The 21761-nt window shown below is 43.0% G+C and overlaps 2 protein-coding genes across 6 annotated transcripts; one reads left to right on the top strand and one right to left on the bottom strand.

Moving 5' to 3' along the window:
* The first annotated feature begins 528 nt into the window (after window positions 1-528).
* On the top strand, window positions 529-12558 carry LOC110982627 (glycoprotein-N-acetylgalactosamine 3-beta-galactosyltransferase 1-like). 4 transcript variants are annotated; one of them, XM_022241185.2, is made up of 3 exons: window positions 529-871; window positions 10966-11630; window positions 11970-12558. In XM_022241185.2, the coding sequence occupies exons 2-3, from the start codon at window positions 10998-11000 to the stop codon at window positions 12123-12125; spliced, it is 789 nt and encodes a 262-aa protein (XP_022096877.1). In that variant the 5' UTR covers window positions 529-871; window positions 10966-10997; the 3' UTR covers window positions 12126-12558. The 4 variants fall into 4 exon arrangements, with proteins under 4 accessions (XP_022096877.1, XP_022096876.2, XP_087003954.1 ...); XM_022241184.2 differs by lacking the exon at window positions 529-871 and adding an exon at window positions 5520-5981; XM_087147828.1 differs by lacking the exon at window positions 529-871 and adding an exon at window positions 8975-9087.
* On the bottom strand, window positions 11632-21648 carry LOC110982626 (uncharacterized). 2 transcript variants are annotated; one of them, XM_087147830.1, is made up of 10 exons: window positions 21497-21648; window positions 20690-20767; window positions 19345-19385; window positions 18519-18655; window positions 17518-17623; window positions 16124-16190; window positions 15173-15367; window positions 14166-14317; window positions 13502-13622; window positions 11632-13216 (listed from the first exon to the last, which is right to left on the bottom strand). In XM_087147830.1, the coding sequence occupies exons 2-10, from the start codon at window positions 20721-20723 to the stop codon at window positions 13089-13091; spliced, it is 981 nt and encodes a 326-aa protein (XP_087003956.1). In that variant the 5' UTR covers window positions 20724-20767; window positions 21497-21648; the 3' UTR covers window positions 11632-13088. The 2 variants fall into 2 exon arrangements, with proteins under 2 accessions (XP_087003956.1, XP_087003957.1); XM_087147831.1 differs by having other exon boundaries at window positions 20690-20763.
* Between the last annotated feature and the right edge of the window lie 113 nt (window positions 21649-21761).

The raw sequence follows: 21761 nt of genomic DNA, 5'->3' as shown, positions 1-21761 counted from the left end.
ATGTACGTGGGGTCTATAAGAGCTTTTTTGGGAATCAGCGCTGCTTTTTACATGAGATAAGGTTTTCAAACCTTTGCCACCAACATTTCTGATTATTAAACCGATTTATCTCTTAGAGTAGGCCTATACCAGACTGCTGAAACCCAAGAACGAGGCTGGTATGAAGTCTACTTCGGACACTGCGAGAAGAGACTTTTGGCTGCATTTTCTACCAAAAAAGTATTTTGTTTATCTAAAAGGGTTGTCCATCTTTTCATTCATAAAGAGTCCCCTGAAGGTGCCAGTACCGTTTCTAAAAAACGTTGGCGTTTTTGATTCCTAAGAAAATTCCTGCCCGCGCTGGATGCGCCACTCTGGGCAGGTAGCACTGCGCGAGTCTCAATTGTAAAGCCAAAGCGACACCGGACATCATGCAGCGGGAACCACAACGCAGTATTTTCAATAACCCCATTTGAACAATTAAGAAACAAACGCCCGGAAATCCTTCCCCATAGGCCTATCACCAATCGTTTCATTGAATGGGGCTCTTTTGTTGGTTTCACGCGGGAAGGCTTTGGCAAGAGTCCAAGGGCGGTGGTGGTATGGGCGGTGCCGGTCTCTGGAATGTCACTGGAATCAGAAGGCCCCTAGTTACTTGTGCAGTACTTTGACATTTGGGACTTCCGACGCGGAGGTCGAGTTAGGCAAGTGTTTTAAGGGCCGTGAGCATGGAGCATTATTTCTTGGCAGTACATTTTGGATGCGACTAGAGTGCGAAGGGAATACATGCATACAGGCAGGAGATAGCGTGGGAATCTAGGAGGGCGGTTCGGCGGGGCATTGCAAACTCAAGAATCAAGCACAGCCTTTGCAGAGGGCGGTACTGTATCAGGTAGGCCACAGGTTCAAAGTGTTGGTCTCGGAATGCAGGACCATTACGATGCTCATTATAGCTAGCAACTTATATTTTAGCCATTGCCAATCAGTGCAGTGCTTAGAGAAGAGTCTCAATTGATGCAAAATTATGATGTGATCCTTGAAACCCCTTCAAAGCCAATCTGTACGGTAACTTAATGTGCCATTTTTTGGCAAAACCGTCCATTAACCCCAATTGGCCATTTGAAACGTGAAACTAGCCATCATCGAGCTCATGACATTTTGAGGTTAGCCTGTAGAACTTGGTGTTCATTACCTCCAGCTACCTGGTCCTATAATAAGGAAACAAAGTCCACTTCCTAATATTTTGACCTTAACAAACCATAACTCAATCTGGATAGGCCTAGTTTAGGTAAATATTGGCAATATTTAAGCAAGAAAATCACAAATTTTTAACCCGAGTTTTACGAAAGACAACCGCTCTGTCAAATCACGCCATTTTGTTTCTCGTCTGGTTACCCGACTCAGGCTTTTTGGATTCATCGAAACAAATCTCCAGGTCAAGGAACCAGACTGCATTCGCTAATTTTGTCGTCGTTCACAACTCTTCGGGGCGTTCATGTACGCTGCCGTTTTACCCCAGAATTTCTCTCAAAAACCAAAAGCCCTGTACTCTTTTCTTTCCGATATGAAAGAGGACATCATGACCAACAACTTGTCTGGATAAGTTGTTTCGAAAAAGTAGACTTTGTTCCCTTATTATGGGAACAGGATTAATGAACACAAAGTGTTGAAATGCAGTCACGTCAGCTCAGTATAACCCACGATTTTTGGTGTGACCCTTGTATCCTTGTAAAAGAAAAAATCCATGAAAAAAAAAAACCAGCAAATAATGTGAAGTTTTTAATACTCATCCTTGCATCATACAATTATTTCAAACCGTTTCGTTTTAATGAAAATATTCGTCCCAATCCAAAGTGTCAATTCATCTATCCCTTGAAAGAACTTCCCAGAAAAGGACCTAAGACACAGGGCATACAAATGAACATAAATCATCCATTTCTCACAGTGTAGTTAAAACATTTAATCGTACAATATTGAAAAAGGCACAATACGACCAAGAATGTTACAAAACGAATAAAAGACAAAATTAAAAGGCACAATGGGGATTCCGTACGTTGTTAGACATTCAGTGGAAGCGTTACGTAATTGTTTTTTCTTGTGTATGTACACTGCTCATTAAGCTTATATCATGGCGTCCTTTCCACTATGTAGATTTTTGTCCGTTTCCTACCCACATCCGTTTGTGTTCTAGCCCTATACACTTTCAATGAACATTATCGTCTCTGAAGCTTACGTACGGAATCGATGCGCACTGAAAGAGCGCGTATGGAAAACGCCTTCAGGGTACTCGTTTCAATTCTGGGATTCGTCTCAGACTTGAATTTTTGGTCAGATTTTGACCCTCCAAAACGCTCTTTGTTACCCGAGAGACATGTTCCTGAAGAGCCAAAAAGGAACCCAAATGCCGAATTGAGATAAGTCACTGGCCACGACCCACCGCGACTGACTTAAAGAAAGAGGAAAAATTAGGTAGCTATATGTTTCTTAAAAGCTAGACGGACTGACCAACTGATTGTACGTATCTTGAGCATGTGCTTGCGGACTTTGAATAAAGTATGCGAGCATCCCTTGTCGAACTACGGTCAAACTGTACAACATTGCGATTCCTGTGGTGCGTTGTGTCGCACGCTTTTGTGATATCGGGCCGAGTAATGCTAGCCGCGATCAGTACAGTAGGCGGTCCAGAACAGTGGCGAGGGGTCCGTTGGTCAAAGCGTATTCAGTGAACGGCAAAGCTTGGTTTCCATATCGTCGTACCGATCGCTCACGGCACGCAAGACGTCAGGACGTAGAGGGTGGCGAAAGAGACGCTGTGTAACGTCATTCCACAAAAGCTAAACAAAGATCGGCAAATGACAGTGAGATTATGGTCAGTCAAGCTTACTTTTTTCATTTCCCCATGTAGATTGTCCCCGTTGGCCTTAGGTTGGGCCTCAATATTTAAGATTGGATAGTTTCAATATTCGAAATCTGGTGGTGGCATCTAAAGAGTACATTTTCCCATATCCGTTGATGTGAGTTTCATATCCAGATTTGCAGTAGTTGGGGAAATATCTGCAAAAGAAGGCAAGAGTTCTTGTCGCACTGCTTCCCATTTATGTGCAATTCTCCCTAATCCCTCTGTCCCTGGCAAAGCCTAGAGGTGAGATGAACTCTACCCCAAAAGCAGAGCTGTTTAGCATCTTGTCATCTGGACTTGAGATACTCCCAGATATTCCATACACTCATCTGAAGACGTGTATTTTGGTAGATGTCCATGCACTCTTCAGTGGCATATCTAGCTTTTGGTGGTGGTGGTGGGGGGGTCAAATTCAACAGTGAATGCGCCTCTGGGCTAATTCTACATGATATTGGGGAAAAGCTTACAGGAAAGCCTCGGATGACAGATGTCCGTCATTTGGCGAATTTTATGCCGACGTGTTCGTAAAAATTGTCACGGGTAATTTTGAAGAGCACAGAGACAACAGTTGAAATGGCTACATTGGAGGTAACTCAATCATGGCAGTAACGGCAGGAAAAGGCGAATGGGGACAAGAAACCAATCAGAAAACTCATTAAAGGATGCCGTGTACCACTCCCGCATGTGTGGAACGTAATTCATCGCTCTCAGTGAAAACGAAGCTGATCTTGCCGACTTTTGTCGGAAGCTATCTTAGAGAGAGGTAAGGAAATATCAGACATGTACAAGTTGGTAACTGGAGGAGAATTCTCCAAATTTACAACAGCAAATCGACAAGAAGACAAACCACAGAACTGCAAGGAAACCATGAAGAAGCTGACACCAGGATTATTCTGCATGCGCGTGAAGCTATGAGAAATGGATAGAAAAGCTCGCTGGTTTTCTGCATGGATACCAATGGCATGCTTCTCCGGATACACGTCTCCTCTACTAAAGCTGAAATTTGGATGAGAGCTGGAACAGCAAAGAAGTGAGAACGATATACACAAGATTTAAGAACGACTCAAGCCAACTGTGAAAGAACACAATCTAGGATTCCATGCCCCGACAGGCTGTGACACAACCTCGTCATTCACTTGGCATGGAAAAAGTCATGCCCAAAAATCTTCCAGAATCATCCACAAAAAGACAGTTTCTTGAGGGAATTGGTCGTGACGGAGACCTTGCACCGTAAATCGAGCATTTTGTTTGTAATTTGTATGGCATAAAAGAGCTGTTGATGGTAGATCAGGCTAAACTCCATCTCTTTAGAGAAGCTAAGGTGGGATTTGGGGCACTGCCGCTGACCAAGGACGCACTGGAACTTCATGCTACCCATGCCAACCACCAAGCAAAGATCCGGTTGCAGGCTGATCAAGAATTGTCTCCCAGTTCCCCTCGGCCTGGAAGTTGGAGTCGGGCTCTCTCAAAGCTCTCTGGACAAGGCTTTCTCCAATACTTTATACTTGTCTCGGGGCTGGTTACTTGTGCTGTCAAATCAAAGTGCGGTGGTACTCGATGCTTGTTTCAGAAGGAACCTGAGATGTACACCTGCGTGTGTGTATGGGATGCCTCTGCCTGTTGAATCCCAGCCGGCCAAGATTAGATGCAGAATATGAACAGTGTACATACAAACATCTGGTGGATGTACGTGTCTACTTACTTATAAAATTTTCTTTTCATATAGCAATCGAGCTATATATAATTGTTTGCAAAAGTTAAGACCATCTGTCATTTAAAATTTCATGAGGGACATATCAAGTATCTATACCATAATTGACGATAAACACTTGTGTGGGTACTGTACTGTCAAACACCGAGGATAAATATTCTAGTAAATCTCTTACTAAGTTTTTCTTTGAAAAGGCATACACAGAATGGGGCTCATAAGCTTAAAAATTCCTCAAAATACGCATCCCTACCTGACTTGACCTTTGACCTCAAATCGACCTTTGGGTCATAATGAAAGCTGCCACCCACCCATAATTTCTTCCCATCCTAATCACAGATCCCAGGTAACTGTCCTGCCATTCAACTCAGTTTTCCTTTGACTCAAAATTAGGCGCAAGCACTAAAAAGTCAACCGCAATTAATATGCATTTTATCTACTTTGACCTCAAATTGACCTTTAATCAAGGGTGGCATCCACCCGCATTTTATTCCACATCCTGTGACTGGTTGATCTAACATAACTGCCAGCTAGTACCAAAATATGCCGTCCCAAGTATAATATTCCATTTTGGCTGGCCCACTATTTGGGATGACGTGTGCATTGAAACCAAAAATATGGCGACTCCCAACAAAGTGTGAGCCGAAATTTCCAGATAACGTGCCCATTGAACAGTGCCCTCTAATGACGAGCGCAACAAATTAATGCATTAAAAAAAAGCAATCTGACTTAACGGTCTATTTAGAAAGTCAAAGTCGAGGTGGTTTTTTAAGGTTTCCTCGGGCCAGGGAGTAACTTTATACAAGTAACAACGGGCTAAGGATCACATCAGCTCTCAATTAAGCGGCATTCGAGTCATCCTGAAAGACTCTTTCACCAAAAGTTTCCACCTAAAAAGTCTGAAGTTAATATAACTTCATGCATTTTGTGTCTTGACTCCTTGCTTTCGATCGTAAGATCGTAATACGACTAACGTGAGCAGTAGGCACAGCGTCAATTTGTGGCTGACAGTGCATACACCGTCGTGTATATCTCGCCGCGCCGTTGTCGATGTGCGTGTGAAGCTGACAGCCTCGTTTTCAACGCGGAAGTGCGCAGATCGATGCTAAACGCCTCTAATAGGAGTTCCTCTGAAAATGTTTCGACGTCGCTCACTTCGCTGCATGGCCCCAGTTCTATTCTTCACCGTCTTGGTATTGTACATCCTCACCATCACGTTTAGCCAGACACTTTACCCTTTGGGTAGGCGCACCAAGTCCTCGGTAATGGACGTGTTTCAGTTTCTCCCCTGGCGGAGAACATCGCCCGAAGCGCCTCCCGTGAACATCAAAAATGGCAGTCACACGAGCCAGCCCAGCGCGGAGAAAAGTCTCTCGAGAAGGAAGCCCAGTCTGGGTGAGTCATTTCATTCAAAGGAGAAATAGCTTCAATAGTGAAAAGCCCAACCCCAAAGCAGCTATAACTTGTGAGTGAAGATACAGTTATTATAAAATACCATCAGTTTTCTGTTGAAGAAATGTGGTTGCGTGGTTGTTGTTTCATTTAAACAGCGATCCATGCATGCACTGAAGGTGTTACCGACGTTTCGAGCATTTCACTTTGGTCGTCATAAAAAAAACAAAACCCACCACCCCTCTTGACCGCCCTCTTGAAGACAGATCAGACACCAGCAAACCAGCCAACCAACCAACCACTATGAGTAATTTAAATTCAATTGATGGCATGATGGTTTGTTTGCAATTTCTTTATTTTTTCCCCATGGAAGGTCTCCTATAGCCACCTGCCCCGGGGACAGACAAAAACAAAATTGGGCAGTTTTTGTGTGTTCACAATTTACAAATCGCCATTTTTACATCAATCTTCAACACCGGCGAACAAGTAGTTTTCTTCGTCTAAATCCAAAATTAATTCTCTGCGAAATAACTGGCAGCGGTGAGTGGAAATAGAGCCTCAAAGAACACCACTGAGTGTGCTGGATTTAATAATTTCCCTGTCAGAGGGCAGGCTGTTTCTTAAAGTTAAGGGGACACGCAGGTATGAAACCCTTATCTGTGTTCTCGATTTTTTTTTGTTTATGGCAAAAATCCAATGTTTTGCTAAATGTTGAATTCCCTATCGGGCTTACCGGTTGCTTGGAGAAAAAGTTTTTTTTTGCCCTTGATTGCCGCGTTTCCCGTTCCAACACCGTAAACACGGAGGAATCGTTGGGTCGAACCAGCCTCTGCAGCAAAATTCTCAATTTAAAGTTGACTGAAACATTGGGAAAAATAGAGGCTATGCTGCCTTTGGTTTCACACTCGTTATCCACACAGCAGCGACAGGTATTGATTGATATTTGAGATTGTCTCAAAATAATAACAGAACCACCATCATTAGTACTAGGCTACACAATATAGAATGACAATGCGTTCTATTGATTTTAGGTCCTGCATCTGTGCATAGCCTTGGTTCTTTTAATACTAAAGCTTACATTTTGAAAAATCCATTGCACAAAAATAAAGTGTAGCATTATTTACGAAACAAAGCAACCGCATCAATACATTTCAGTTTAGCATATCAGATATTATAGGTTACAGGCTAGTGGTCTATGTGGTTACATAGAGGACGCTCAAGTTTGGGGGAATACGAAGAAATTTCACTTTTGTTTGCTCTAGGTACATAGGACGCTTATGTTTACCCTCAAAACGGGAGAGACATGTTTGCAGCAAGCTCAAGCTTTTACCTGGCTCAGGTTGAATTTGGTATATCAAGGACTATGAAATTCAAATTTAAAAACTAAAGGGTTGCGTTGGGGCGATGAACAGACACAAGGTAATTGAGCGGGAAATGCAGGCGGGATATGATTGTGATAAAACGAGGTGTATTGGAATTGAGAGTATTTCCAACGTCAGAGTGTGAGACGGGAAAAGAAGTTTCTAACAGGTTTTAGCTCTGAACTGTCGCTGCCAAGTGCTTCATAATTGTTTGCGCCCCTTGAGCACAGTGTTGGGAAATATAATTTTTTTTTTCGAGTTGAGTTCCAAACTCTAATCCTAATCCACCTCAATCCTCCAAAATCCTCGGGGTGGTATATGCCTACACGTTGTCCAAGAAGACTTATAGCGTACAGTTTTGAGCTTTGGCGTCTTGGAAATGGTGACTCCACTTGTCTTGGATACTTTTCTTCAAAACTGCGAGTTGTTACAATGTCAACGTTTTCAACACATCCCCTCCCCAATTTAAGCACGGCACGAACCTCTTGCATATGCGATTCTCGGTTATTGTGAAGAAATTGGAGGTGGGACGGCTGCTTCGTTTCCTCTCAAGTTCATCTTAGTTCCGGTCACGTCTCGCCACGCTCCACCTACCCACGGGTGCGAAACCAAATTAACTCTGCGATTAAATTTTCACGAGTGTTTCTCTTGTGGTCCCTCAAGGCAAACCCGGTTTGCTTACTCAAACATGTCTGTAGGAAGACAATTCGTGCGTGTATTTGGTGGGTCTTGAAGAGAAAATAGAATTGATGAGGACTTTCTTTTTGTGGTAAATCTATGCGGGACTGTAGCGTGAATTCGATGAGTGGGCCCATGGGGATGGGGTGATTCAGATTGGATCTGAGTGCAAGGATCAGAATATGACAACTTGAACACACGGTTCCAACCGCTATCAAAAATGACGCGTTGAGCATAGACGCATTCGCAAACTAGAGCTCTGTAAGCATGCAGTAACCGCACAATAGTATGAAAAAAACCCTGATTGCATTTTTTGTTCAAAGCTGGCAACCATGCTAGAACGTATCAATATGATGGTGTAAGGCTTCAGAAACACCCGGTTGCCAAAATGGCACTTGACCTTGAAAGTCAAAAATTGAAGTCAAAAGGTCAAATGAGGTCAAATTTTTAGGGGTCCCCATTTTCAAATAAGGTAAAGTTTGTCTCAAAATTGTGACAAATAACCAAATTACAAAGGTTTGATTGGAAGAAATAATAGTAAAATATAAAAGAATTCATGAAAAGAATTGCAAATTACTCCTGAATGCACGATCTCACGCAAAACACGTGTAAACATTCGTGTTAACTGCCTTACTTATTTTCAAAGGTAACAGTCATACTAAAATGTATCAATACAGTTAGATTCACCCAGTTGCCACAATGATCTTTGACCAAAATTGAGGTCAAAGGTCAAATGACGTCAATTTTTATACCTTATTTCGTTCTACTTATATTTCAATGAGAAGCCACTATTTCAATGAAATATTGACAAAAAAGATATTTCAGTTTACCAATAATGGTATTGTGGAGTGCTTTGTGGTCATGCATCTATAACCACCACCAGGCGGGATGTTTGCGACACGCTGGATTATTCAAGATGTATAGTTTGCCAGGAGGACAAAGGGCATTGTGACAGAGTTTTGATGACGGATACGATGCGCGTTGGCTGAGAGGAAACAGCTTCGGGATCGGTGTTCCAGGCTGACAGTTTTGAACAGACTGAGGATTATATCTAATGACGACTAATCAAGGTTAGAAATGAAATGGCGCAAGACTTGCTATATGAACTTTGCTTCAGAAACCCGTTTGTCAAGATAGTAAGAGAAAAGAAGGCAGATGACAACCGAAGGGAATGACCAGAAAGCTTATTGTCCAGATACCAGCTTAATGCCCCCCAAAGGAGTCAATTCACCGTTGATTGTAATTTTTGCATGTTCTGCCAAAAGCCAGGAAAAATAAGCTGCACAATGTTATGACAATGAAAGTCGAAAGAGATACTCCAAAGATGACTATGTTATGTCAGTGAGGATGGCTCAAGTTGTCGACCTGGGAGCTGCTGAAGGGAAGTACCGCAAACAATGCTATGTGGAATTTGAACGGCGGGTAAAAAAGACGAAAGATCGTCATTCTAAATCCTCAGATCCATGTCGCGATGACTTAGCCCAATCACTGCTTCTTGGTCTGCCCATCGAGAATATAGATCAAGTTGGAGAACCCTGAAAATTTGACCTCATTTGACCTTTTGACCTCAACTTTTGACCTTCAAGGTCAAGGACGATTTTGGCACTCTGAAACCTTAGACCATAGTACCGGCAGTACTTTCTAGCATGGTTGCTAGCTTTGAACAAAAAAAGCTATGTACACTTTTTTCTTGCCATATTTTAGGGTATGGCCGGCCGACTGGGGGCAAGTGACCGACGACCACTTAATTTGACTTTCCGTATCAAATTCAGAAAAGTGATAATAACAACCTATATCTAATTTCTCCAACGACTAACAGGGAGTATTGAAATCATAAACAACTAGGCAACCATCCCGTTATTCTTCAGATGAAAATAAAAGATTTTGCACCGTTTCAATACAGTTCATAAAATAACGCATAATGTGTGGTAAATGGACTTAATTACACGATTTGCCAAAGATTGTACAAAAAGGAGCTTCGTAGGTGCAAGTGCGTTTAGATTGTATTAGTTGGGGAAATTTTCCTTCAATGCTCGTTTCAAACTGTAAGTTGTGTCTTTTTTCTAACTAGCATGGGTGAAATATAATTTTCAAAGAATAATTTCTCGGGACACTTTCCTTGGACTGATTGGTAGATACGTATTCTGGACCATCTGCACCGTGGTTCTTGTTTTGACTCCAGGTTTGCTGTGGCATTCTTCCACCGTCCATGAAAATATGAATTGGATTTGGTCGACTGGCTCTGAAATGCAGTAAAAGGCGTCACGGTCATTGCTTATCCACAAAGCAGAAGTCAGACGGATGGTGCTGCTATAGAATTTATTTTCCCCTTTGCAAACGGGCCTCTGAAGCTGTTGACATCCTGTATTTCAGTCGTGTAATTTACAATTCTTTCTTTTTTCGATTATAAATAACTATAGACAGCTGCTTTTGCTACATGTCCCCAGTCTCTCTCGAGCATTGGGATTCCATATAATTTCTGTTTCGTAATTCTGTGCACATGAATATAGTGTAAAATTAAAACACGAGGTTTAAATCAGTGCCTCGGGGAAGAGACAGGTTAAGCATCGTGTCCGGAGACAATCATGCATCTAAAGTACGCGGTTGGTTGTCATTTTATGAGTGTTTCCCCATAATTATCAGTAAATCGCGCTTTACGTCACAGCTGGGAGGCTATTGCTAGCCGTCGGTACACAAGCAAAATAATAATTCCCAGAGCATCGTAGCGTAGACAGGCCAGAATAATAACCCAAACTGCAAAACTCAATCAGTAAATTAGTTATGTGTAGTCGGCGTGCTCCGCGTCAATCATGCATACACCTCCGCGCCTCATGGCGCGCCTATGCCGTGAATACCCACCCCCCCAAAAAACACGCCCTCTTTTGTTTCTCTCGGAGCCAAAATATAGGTACATCTGTAAAACTAACTTGTTGCTTCTTTTTTCATAGGATCTTTAAAGTTGGCATCTTCTGCCAATTCTATGGAGATATCCAAAGTCAAAGTTCTTTGCTGGATTTTGACATCACCTTCCACTTTGCACAGCAAGGCCGCGCACATTAAAGAGACTTGGGGCCCGCGCTGTGACGTCACACTCTACATGAGCTCCCAGGCGGACCCGTCGTTCCCCGCTGTAGCCCTAAACGTGGCAGAGGGCCGCAACAGCCTGTGGAACAAGACCCGGGCCGCCTTGAAATACGTCTACGAGCACCACTCCCAGGAGGCCGAGTGGTTCATGAAGGCCGACGACGACACCTACGTCATCGTAGAGAACCTGCGCTACTTCCTGCGGGATAAAAACAGCAGCGCGCCGCTGTATTACGGGCACAACTTCAAGATGTTCACCAAGCAGGGGTACATGAGCGGCGGAGCAGGCTACGTACTGAGCAGGGAGGCCCTTGGACGGTTCGCAAAGGGGGATAACTACCGGTGTAAGACGGACTACACGGCTGAAGACGTAGGGGTCGGGAAATGCTTGGAGGCGGTGGGAGTGGTAGCTGGCGATTCCAGGGATTCGCTCAACCGATCTCGCTTCCTTCCTATGTCCATTGCAGACTTCGTCAACAACCACTTACCAAACTGGTACCATCATTACAAAAAGTACCGCACATCCGAGGTAAATGGTAACGTACAACGTACGAGATTTATGGCTATTATTCAAATCATCTTGGACGCTTAAAAAATACCTTTTTTTGACCTCCAACACAGCCGGTGAAAACTAACAGCCCACCATTTGCGGCAATGGCAGAAATCCTTAAGTCTAAATTCATACAATTTTACGAATGCAGAGCCTATTTATAAAAATTAAAACCACAGAGCTTTTTCTCAAAGCCCCGACAACAAACAAACAATTTGATTTTTTCTTGGCCTATGTACAGCGGCGTAGTAGCAGCGAATATAACACACCCAATTACACACGTTTACTTTATATGCCGTTTCCCATGATTCTTTGCAGGGATTGAGCTGTTGCTCCGACTATCTTATCTCCTGTCATTACGTGACGCCCCAAACCATGCACTTCTTGGACTTTGTCATCTACCATCTACGCTCGGCTAACGACAGTCAACAGCGTAGATACAAACTGAGAAGCAACCAGACGATTCTCGTGTAATAAATTCCACTATTATAAAAAAAAAACGAAACTTTATGAATATAGATTGAAAGTTAAGTAAGCCAATTATTTTTTTCATAATTTGTACATCTTTATAAAAGAAACCGTTCATTGCTTTGGGCACGACTGTGCTTGCAAATAAGAGCAAATCTGTCGGTTTCCCGTAGAATTTTGTTTTTCATTACAGTGACCGTGCATTTTATTGGAAGGCTTCAACTTTCATGCATAGCTGCCCGGTGATCTGCCTAAACGCACGGGATGTATATTTGACAGTGCTGTAAAATTGTTTTGTTTCCAGATCTTAAGATGTGTATAAATGGCGATGCCGCTGTTGAGTCAAATGACAAATTAACCTCACTCTCCTCTGGTGAATGATTCCAAATTGCGGAAGGAGAACCTTTTTGTCAAAATAAAAAGAAACCAAAAATGTGAAGGCAAAGTGATCCCTCCATTCATAAATGTGCCTGTCGTCGTTGTTGAAAGTGCGTGCTGATCAAAACAGACTTCAGTGAGTCCACTCAAATAGTCAATTCGGCTCATTGAAGCAAGCGGTCTATAGCTACCAGAATGAAGCAGGTGAGAACGAAATTCATTGCAAAGAAGGCTTGCTAGTAACAAAGAATTTTTAGAAGCAATTACGAATTTTCCAAACGTCCGGTGTGGATATTATACAAAAAAGGCTTACCGGTACATCATATGCTTCATTTTCTGTAAATTTATGGGTTGGCATTACTGTAATGTAATACAAAATACGAAAGTTGGCGTGAAACCAAAATGTGCAGACCAGCGTTGGAATGAACGCTCTTAAAGAGAGTACTTATGTCAGCTGTGACAACCGTCCGGCAATATGTCATTAAATACGTGTTATAACACAGGAATTTCGATCTGCCTTTCCGTCTTAGAAAATTGTTGTGAAACCGTTTTCCAGATGCGACAGAGGATTTAGCCATTCGAGTAAGATGATCATGCTTCTCCGGCTCCGGTTGTCTTCGTTGGACCGACTCGGACCTCATGTGGCAAAATGCCCAGCACTGCGGGCAGTTCGGACAAAATTGCAGTGTTGTCCGTCGGACTTTTAGCCAAATACCAACCTACATTTAAAGACATGAAGGAAAACAAGAGCAGTGAAGTCAACACAGGGACACAGTTACAATGGTACCGCCCCATGAATGCATTCACCAGCACTGCTAAGAAAGGATACCGGAAGATGGAAAACATCATTGCTCGCAACAACCATGCTGTGTCCACATTTGGCCGATTGGATGACTGGAACTTCCTCAAAGTTGCTACCATCTTCCCGGATTCGCTTCTGCACAGTTTCAGACATGCGTGTACTAAGGTATTAAAAACCGATTCGTGGAAGTGGGGAAATTTACCCTGTTGTGTCATGCTTTCCAGTGTACGTCCTCTCTGGTCTCCCGTAGGAGCTATTTTTTCGTACCACAGACGGGGATCGGGTGGAAATGACCACTGCGTCACCATCGAAGTAGGGAAATGCTGCCAGTAAGAGGGGAACAGTGGCTTAGTATCAAAGGCGGATCGAAAAGGACAATTTTGCTTGGTGGCAACTTTATGTGGAGGGGCAAAAACATTGGAGATTTATTTCTGTTGCTTTGATTGGCTATTTTCCGGTGTGGAGCTAAAAGTGGGCTTTGGGGAATGGGAAGATGAAAATGGTTTCCAATTATATTGCTCTGTTTCTAAGGAAAACAAATCTGCCTCTTTTTAAGGGAGGTGGCAATTGCCCGTCTGCTCCCAATGTCAGTGATTAGTACATCCATATTAGTCGAATAAAAAAGATCCACTATTCCTCAGACGGCATGTCTAATTTTCGTTTTACTGATGCCATACGTAATACCTCGCCCAGACATGCTTTTTAATATTCTGTGAGGTTTTGAGATTCTTTTTTTATAGGAAACTCTACCAAATATTCTCCAACGTTGCGCAAACAGGTTCACGTGAGGACTATTTGAGTTCCATTTTGCCAATTTTTCGTACCCCGAGTGTAATTTGTGCACAGGTTACTAAGGGTGTACTAACCATTGTGTCAACTTCCGGCTTTGCCCGGTCCTTTTTTGCAGCCGGTGTATTTCTGTTCATACTCGGCGGTGGCTTAAAGTTCTGTTGCGTGTAAGCTACGACGTTGCCCTGGGACGAGTCGCCTCCGTCATAGTTGTATCTGTAAAACGTACCTGCAACGAGGAATCAGATCTCATTCTCAGATCAGAAACCTTCTGTTACCAAGCGTTCGGTCGCGGCCAGCTAATTTATTTGACTCAATATCTGTTTGTATAATGATTTCGCTTGCGGAATGTTTTTTTCCCCTCATGCCCAAACTGTATCCGAACGCGGCAAAGAGTCTCAGGCACGTGTTCGCAACAGGTTTCCGCTCACCCGATCCTACCGCTATGAATGAATGAGATTTTCAAGACACGGGCACCAACATGACGAAGCCTTTTCCTACACACTACACAAATTAAGCAAACTACAGCCCCACGGTACTTTCTTTTCTCTCTCTTTTTATCCAAGACCTCAAGTGATGTCAGTATGACAACGCTCTAACCATGGCCGTTTTTACCTCTTTCAGCCTCATCATGTATCACTTTCAGCATCTTGAACAAAGCGGAAAGAGAAACAACTAGTCTTGTTGGTATCCGTGGCTCAAAGCCCAGTGGGTATTGTTTTCCTCTTAGTTTTTCGGGCTCTTTCCTGATGGAAAAGATCACGTTGGTTTCATTATCTGCTCGAATATGCAGCAGGTGAAGTTGGTTTCATTTAAGGGAAATAACGCTCACTTCGACTCGTGACCTGAGCCTCTGTGATGAGCGTCACACTGGTACCACGTTACCTCCACGTTCCAAATATTGGCGTATTGGTGAAAAGGCCTCGTTTACTAACAGTGATGGGTTTAGTCAGGTCGGGTGGTTCTGTCACGTGTAATATTTGTAAAGCTCTGCGTATTCGTTAACGAAGTCGTGCACGGATGAGACCGCTAAAATTCCCAAGACCACGGTCGTCACCTCTACGGCTACAGATTTACAGCTTACACTTTTTCTTGTCATACGTCATAAACGATACTCTTCCGTCGTCAATGCCCAGGTAGAGTTTTTCGTCAGGCAAGTAGATATCAAAAGCGTTCACTGGCGCACCAGTCCACGAGATGGTAGCATCCAAAATATTCGTGGGTATGACATCGATATCAGTCTCGAGTAGGCTAATCACCTCAATTGCTGGGTTTCCCTCTGAGAGGGGAAAAAAGGAGAGACATCAGTCACCATGTTGTTGCTTGTTTGTTTTGAGGTTTAATTACTCCGTAAGATCCCTTCACATGATAGTGAGGGAGGTGCTGGACCTGGTATTGCGTACTAGATGACGCTGCACCAGCCTATTTGTCATGGAAATTGGCATGTGAACGTTAATAATATGCCGCTGTTCGAGGTCCCGTTTTGGCAATCAGAATGGTGAGTCAAATTCATTCTGAGATAGCGGAAAGATAAATGGGGCCTACATTTAGATAATCAATTAACTATTTCATTTCTTAAGCTCAACCTCCCTTAGTTTTTGAGGGGTCAACTCCGTCCGCCCAAAATCGCTGTTTTTTTTCCTCCAAATACATGCGAATCACAAAAGTGCGCCTCCAATAGTTTGCAACGCGTTGGTCAATCACAGTGTGCGAAATCTTTAGACCCTTTCCAAACCTGCGTTGGGTCAACACATTTCGCGCATTGTGATTGGCCAACGCGTTGCAAACTCTTGAAGGCGCGCTATTGTGAATCGCCGGTATTGCCATCCCATTTTCATTTGCCAAATGCCATGTCGTTCAGCGTATATTGCCACATGTCGACAAAGAGCATATTAATAAGCGAGTTCACTTGCGTCTAACTTGAAATCGCAATTAATATACGATTGGTAATACATTTGTAATTGAATTGAAACTGTGTGTCGTATGTTGTGCAACCAATCACCCGAGGCCCGAATGCGATAGTCAATACATGTACCTTGGACGGAGAGTTCGAAGAACGACCATACGTATTTGGTACAACCGCTGTGGCTTCGCTTCAGCTCCTGTTGGTAAAAAGTGACATCATCAACTTTCTTAGAAACTGACGAAATTCGTGTCCGTTTCTACGGAATTGCGTAAATTGGCAAAATGCTCTAAGAGCGTTGGTATATTCAGCGCGGGGGGGCGGGATAGGGAATTAGTACTTGCACACAGGTGGAGGGGATGGGCGCATGGTGCCAATTTTAACTGAAAGACTAACACTTTAGACACAGCTCTTGGGAACTTCTCTCGGGGAGGAAATGATTGTTCCAAGGAAGAAGATTTAGACAATTGTCGTTACAGAGAAAATCCCCCTCATGCATAACCGAAAGTCTGGTTATGCCTCACGCCTAGAATCGATCCCATACAGTGTATGCCATTAAACATTTTGGACCATTACAGTTGCTTTTCCTCTTTGATAAGTAAAATGTCAACCCTGAACTGGCGTTTGATATTCGCCATATTGACTGTACCCAACAACTACCTTGCCATCATGTCAGCCAAGGAAGGGTTAGGTATTTCTCCGGGACTTAGCACCATAGGCTTCAGGTACCATAGGGCTGCCTAGTCACCTTGCGCCTACATGTTACGTCCCTGCTGAAGAGATTATGCAGTATCCCACCAGAAACAGAACTGGAACCACAATAAGCTTTCATACCATATTCCTCAAGTATCATAAGCCTCAGGCACAATAGGCCCTGGGCACCATAGGTACAATTGAGTAGCACATGCCCTAGCAGGCAGAATAGACCCAATTATGTGCCATAGGTCCAAGACACCATATATGGTGCCCAATTAGGTACCAAAGGCCCACGGCATCTGTGCTTCGTAGGTTTTGATTTACTCCAGGCACCGTGACCAAGTTTACAGTTCTAGTATTTAAAGGCTGCGAACCTTAGATTTAATTTAAAACTGTATGTGCCTCCACTAAGCTTTGTGTTAGCCAGCCTGAAGCTCTCCAAATAAAGAAGAAGATGTTAAAACGTAGCTGTTTGTATTCTAAGGAGGAATGTAGGAATTTCGTAGTCTCTCGGATTTCTTGCCGAGCTTCTTTTTTCTGTGAGGCCCTAAGGCACAATAAATATTGGACAATCCAGCCATGGTGCCACTCTCAGCCAGCAGGTCCATTTAACATGAAAAGTAGCTGGGCACTTTCCTATCCACTCTTAGGCAAAAATTGTCTCATACAAGAGTAATGTTGCCAAAAATGTTGAGTGCCTTAGCGAGGCCGGCGCCATAATGGTATTTCAGGTACACTGCAGTAGACTCTCACGAACACTGAACGTGCCAATTAACATGCATTAAGAATACACACGAGAAATTTCTTTTAAAACAAAAGGGCCTCCTTACCAGCAGGAGTTTTGACTGGATGCCTTCACGGAGAAATTGTAGGACGTACTGAAGGCTATACTTTTCGATGGTTTTGCCGTTTATTCCTATGAGCTGGTCGTCTGACCTGGAAAATGAGTTTAATGGTTTCGATATAATCAGGGGCGTCATTTTGTGACCGCGAGCAAATGTTGTCATGTTTTTGCTTTGGTCAATAATTTGGTGTTTTAAGGACTTCGGTTGCGCCATGCCTGTGTCACATCATTGTTTTTGCAGAAGACAACGAAAGGTTGGAGTTGGTTCTGCGCCGGTTCAAAATGGTGGAAAGGAAGCAGACGATGTTTCTTTCGTCTCCAAGAAAAATGAATTATGTTTCTTCTGGTAAGTTCCCTCTAGTCGAAGAGAGCAGCAGTTGTTGGAGGCTTTCCGATATTTGTTTGTAGTGGCGCCATCTTGCCAACATTGCCCTGGTTACTGCTTTGACGGCACGTTTGTGGTAAGGGGCTGTGAAAACACGCCCACAGATGTTCGATCAGAAAGGGTATGACTGGACATGTGCAAATCGGCAACGGCTGGACGGGTCCACTAGACTCCCTAACGAAAATTTCAGCTCGTTAATTGGCCATTCTGAGCCGTTCAGACAAGTGTAACTCTGGACTGGTTCTTGATACTGTCATCCCCATAGTAAAAAAAAATCGACGCGTTTGTAGAAGGGTTGGAGATAATTTCACTACGTACTGATGCAAGCGGGAACCAGGTCGGTGATCAACGTGCATGGTACATAAAATTCAGTTACTTGTTATTCTTTCTACGATTTCTTTCAAAAGGCAGGTTTAGATATCCACAGTTAAAAAGGGATTGTTTTTCTTGAAATGGCAATGTGGAGCTCAAAGATAGTTCGGTTAGAAATGATATTCATAGACCTAAGAGCGATGCTGCAATACAGGGCAAAGTGTCATCTAGTGTTTAATTAAGAATAAGAAGTGCAATGTAAACCTACTATTGGTATAAGTTATGCTCACCTCAATCCCGCCTTGAAGGCCAGTCCATCTGCTCTCACTCTCGTCAGGGTGTAATGTCCAACGCCATCTGCTATCTGGGCTTGGAGGTTTACCGCGTCACCCGACCCATTCGGGTTTTCCAAAAGTATGTCACTTCCCTACGGATTAACGGTCACAGCTTTATACGCGAGATGGCCATTTTGGATGGAGTCCCCCAAATCCATCCGATTTTTCGAATACTCTGAATTGGAGAGGAGCCTGACTATTTTGCTGCAATTACCGGTGCGACCTCATTTCGATGTTTTCGAAATGTCATAAAGGTGACTCTGTTTCTACATTTTGGAACAACACATCGGAGTCCAAGGATAATTTGCCCTATCATCCACGCTTCCATACATATTGAACTTTCGAAGATTTGTTGCAGGTATCGCCTAGCTTTGGGTACAAGATGCAGTGCAGTAAGGTTTATTGTGGGATGAAGTAAGGCTAATTGAATCGATTATGTCAGTCATCCTTCTGCCGAGAGCCAACGGAATAATCAAGAGTACATTCTGACCAGATCCTTAGAATTGTTATTATTTTTTTAATTGTTTTACTCCAAAATTCAAAAAGATGTGTGTTCTTGCTTCCCGAACCAGAATCCAAGTTTCGGACGCAGCCCTCTCTTCAAGTACCTCGTGAACGTACCCGCGCGCTGTCAGTGTGTTCCACTCGTTGGTTTCCCCAACACTTGTACCAAAAAAGATAGTATAGCGCCGCCGCGCGGCGTTATACTATCTGTGCTTGTACTACGTAATGATTCGCTTGCCTTATTTGTTCGTTTTGCTTTTTTCTCTCATCCGCCTACCTGTTCCGTTTCTTGTAGGGTAATCTGATGGGTATTTGAAGCTGAAAAAAGACAAGACAACACAATAAACCTTTCGCAATACATCATAGGATTGGACTTTTTAGCGATCAAACCCTCCTATTCACTGTTTGTATTTGAAATTGAAATAGAGTTGTTCAAAGAAGGTAGTACTTGCCAGTCAAAATCAAAATTCTAACCTTGACCAATCACGTTACTTTGTGGTTCATAGTTACTAGAGCCCTTTTAGGGCATTTACTTTTCAATCAAGCTTTTATTATATGGTTTAGCTCAAGCCAATCCCTTTTTTCTTAAATTTTACAATTCCATCTTTCTCATGCTTATTTTTTCTCGAAGAATGATTCCCCTGGTCATGTTTTTTACCATTGTGCAACGCATAACTTTATATGATGCAAGATATGCTGCAAAGGGGGGCCCTCTCTATTGTGTCTTCTTTTGTGTTAGTGGAATCGTTGGAATTTCTTGCAGATTTCTGAGGGGGGTGCAATAGGCACATGCAGTAGCCACAGCTTGTGCATAACATTAGGAGGGTTCCCCTTATACCGCATACCGTGCCGGGTATCCATAACTTGGAAGCTGGTAGATGAACAACTTTCCTGTTCCTAAGGTGTGCCTACAAGGTCGACAGCATGATGACTTCATTAAATTTCATACTGCAATAAAGTTGTTTAACGATCTTTCATTCTTCCAAAGTTGCTGAAAAATCAATCCTGAGACGTTTCCTCTTGATTTGCCCATTAAATGATATATTAATGTACATTTCCAAATTGCTTGAACTCAGGGTGCAAGACATCCTGTGCGATGCGATTTTTTGCGCGAACGTACGCGTTCATTGAACCGTGCAGCGAAGCCGGTGTTCGCCCTGTTATAAACAATGACACGAGGCACGTCTTGTTTTTGAAATCTTGCATTGATCTTTTCACAAACAAAATTTACTTATTATGTACTAACGCATGCGCACAAATTACCATAATTCCACGTGTATAGCCCCCTTGTGTAAGGGTATGCATCTCCAAGCCCATGATGCACTTAAAACCCCCCAGAAAATGCCGTTCTGAGTGCTGTTCTCTCCTTGGGGTGCCTCAACAAATCCGTAGGCAGATAAACTGTTCAGAATAGTAGGAGATTAGCAAAAGTGTACGTAAATGACCCCTGTTACTGCGACTTGAACGCTGACAGGCCCGTCTGAATTGACACATACAGTATTTAATGTACCAATGAAAAAAGTCAGTAGAATGTTACCGTCCCATTGGTACGCACATCATAAGAATAAGCGAATGTTAAAGCTGACGGTATTACAGAATAACTACACCCGTCTATTCCTCACCAGAATTATTTAATCTTCCCGGTGTACAGCCCATGGTGATGGTACAGTCGTTTCTGCGCTCGAAGGATGAAAATCTGTCTGAAACCACATGATATTAATAAATAAATCCTTAAAAGGTCGAAGCAAGTTTGATCTATAAGTGTATGTTCTTTTTTAATACATCAACATTTTGATAGTAAATTGAAGTTCTTTTCAAGCGGAGTCGAAGTGCACCCTTGCCGGCAGAGATTCATGGACACCCTGAGGGGACTTTTTCAACTGAGCGCATGCACGCTTTCAGCGCACACAATCAGAAAGAAATGCCGCACGTCCCCCACCAACGGCGCAAAAAATGTCTGTGCCATAGATATAGCTTACCCCAGGTGTCAACGGCGCGGTGAGATCGACATATATCACCCAAAATGGGCCAACTTGGCAAAGATGTTTTTTGCAATCCTCACCCAAGGCAAACACGACAAGCCTGTAAACTCTAGGTTGTTTTTGTTTGGGCGAGCAGCCAGTGGACAGCAAGACAGCAAAACCTAATACCATGTGACAAATCAAGATCCAGAATTTGTGGTTGGGTGTTATAGAATAAATTATCTATATGCTGTGTGCGCACGCGCTGAGCTCCAATCGAAGGACTGTTGTAAAACAAAAAGGGATAAGGTTGCCGAAATTTCACTGCAAGCCATTTTCAATACGCCAGTGCACTGACAAAATCACCCCTCACGAGCAAGTTTCCCAGGACAGGCTTACCGGTACACCTTTTCTACCAAACATGACATGAACTGAATGACCTTGAAAATATCATTAATGTTGACTTACCTGTTGAAAATCCTCGATATTTGCAGTAATTAAGCCTTTGACTTTAATTAAAGCATGAATAATTACTTCTGCGAGTGAGGAAGCTCTGAAGCAGAATTTTTGAACAGCATGTCAAAAGAGTAATTTTTCCAGATTGTTTGATAAACATTTGACTGTTGTCAATGGCACTGACTTGTAAGATATGCATATTCATGTTAACGCAGACGAATTGGATCTGGGGTCAACAGGGTTCGTGAACAAGCAATAAGTCAAGGTAGGTAATAAT

Source organism: Acanthaster planci, linkage group LG17, assembly GCF_054643075.1.
Source record: "Acanthaster planci isolate LZ-2023a linkage group LG17, COTS_SCS, whole genome shotgun sequence".
In the NCBI taxonomy this organism is placed as follows: Eukaryota; Metazoa; Echinodermata; class Asteroidea; order Valvatida; family Acanthasteridae; genus Acanthaster; species Acanthaster planci.
This window is presented reverse-complemented; position numbering and strand designations above follow the sequence as displayed.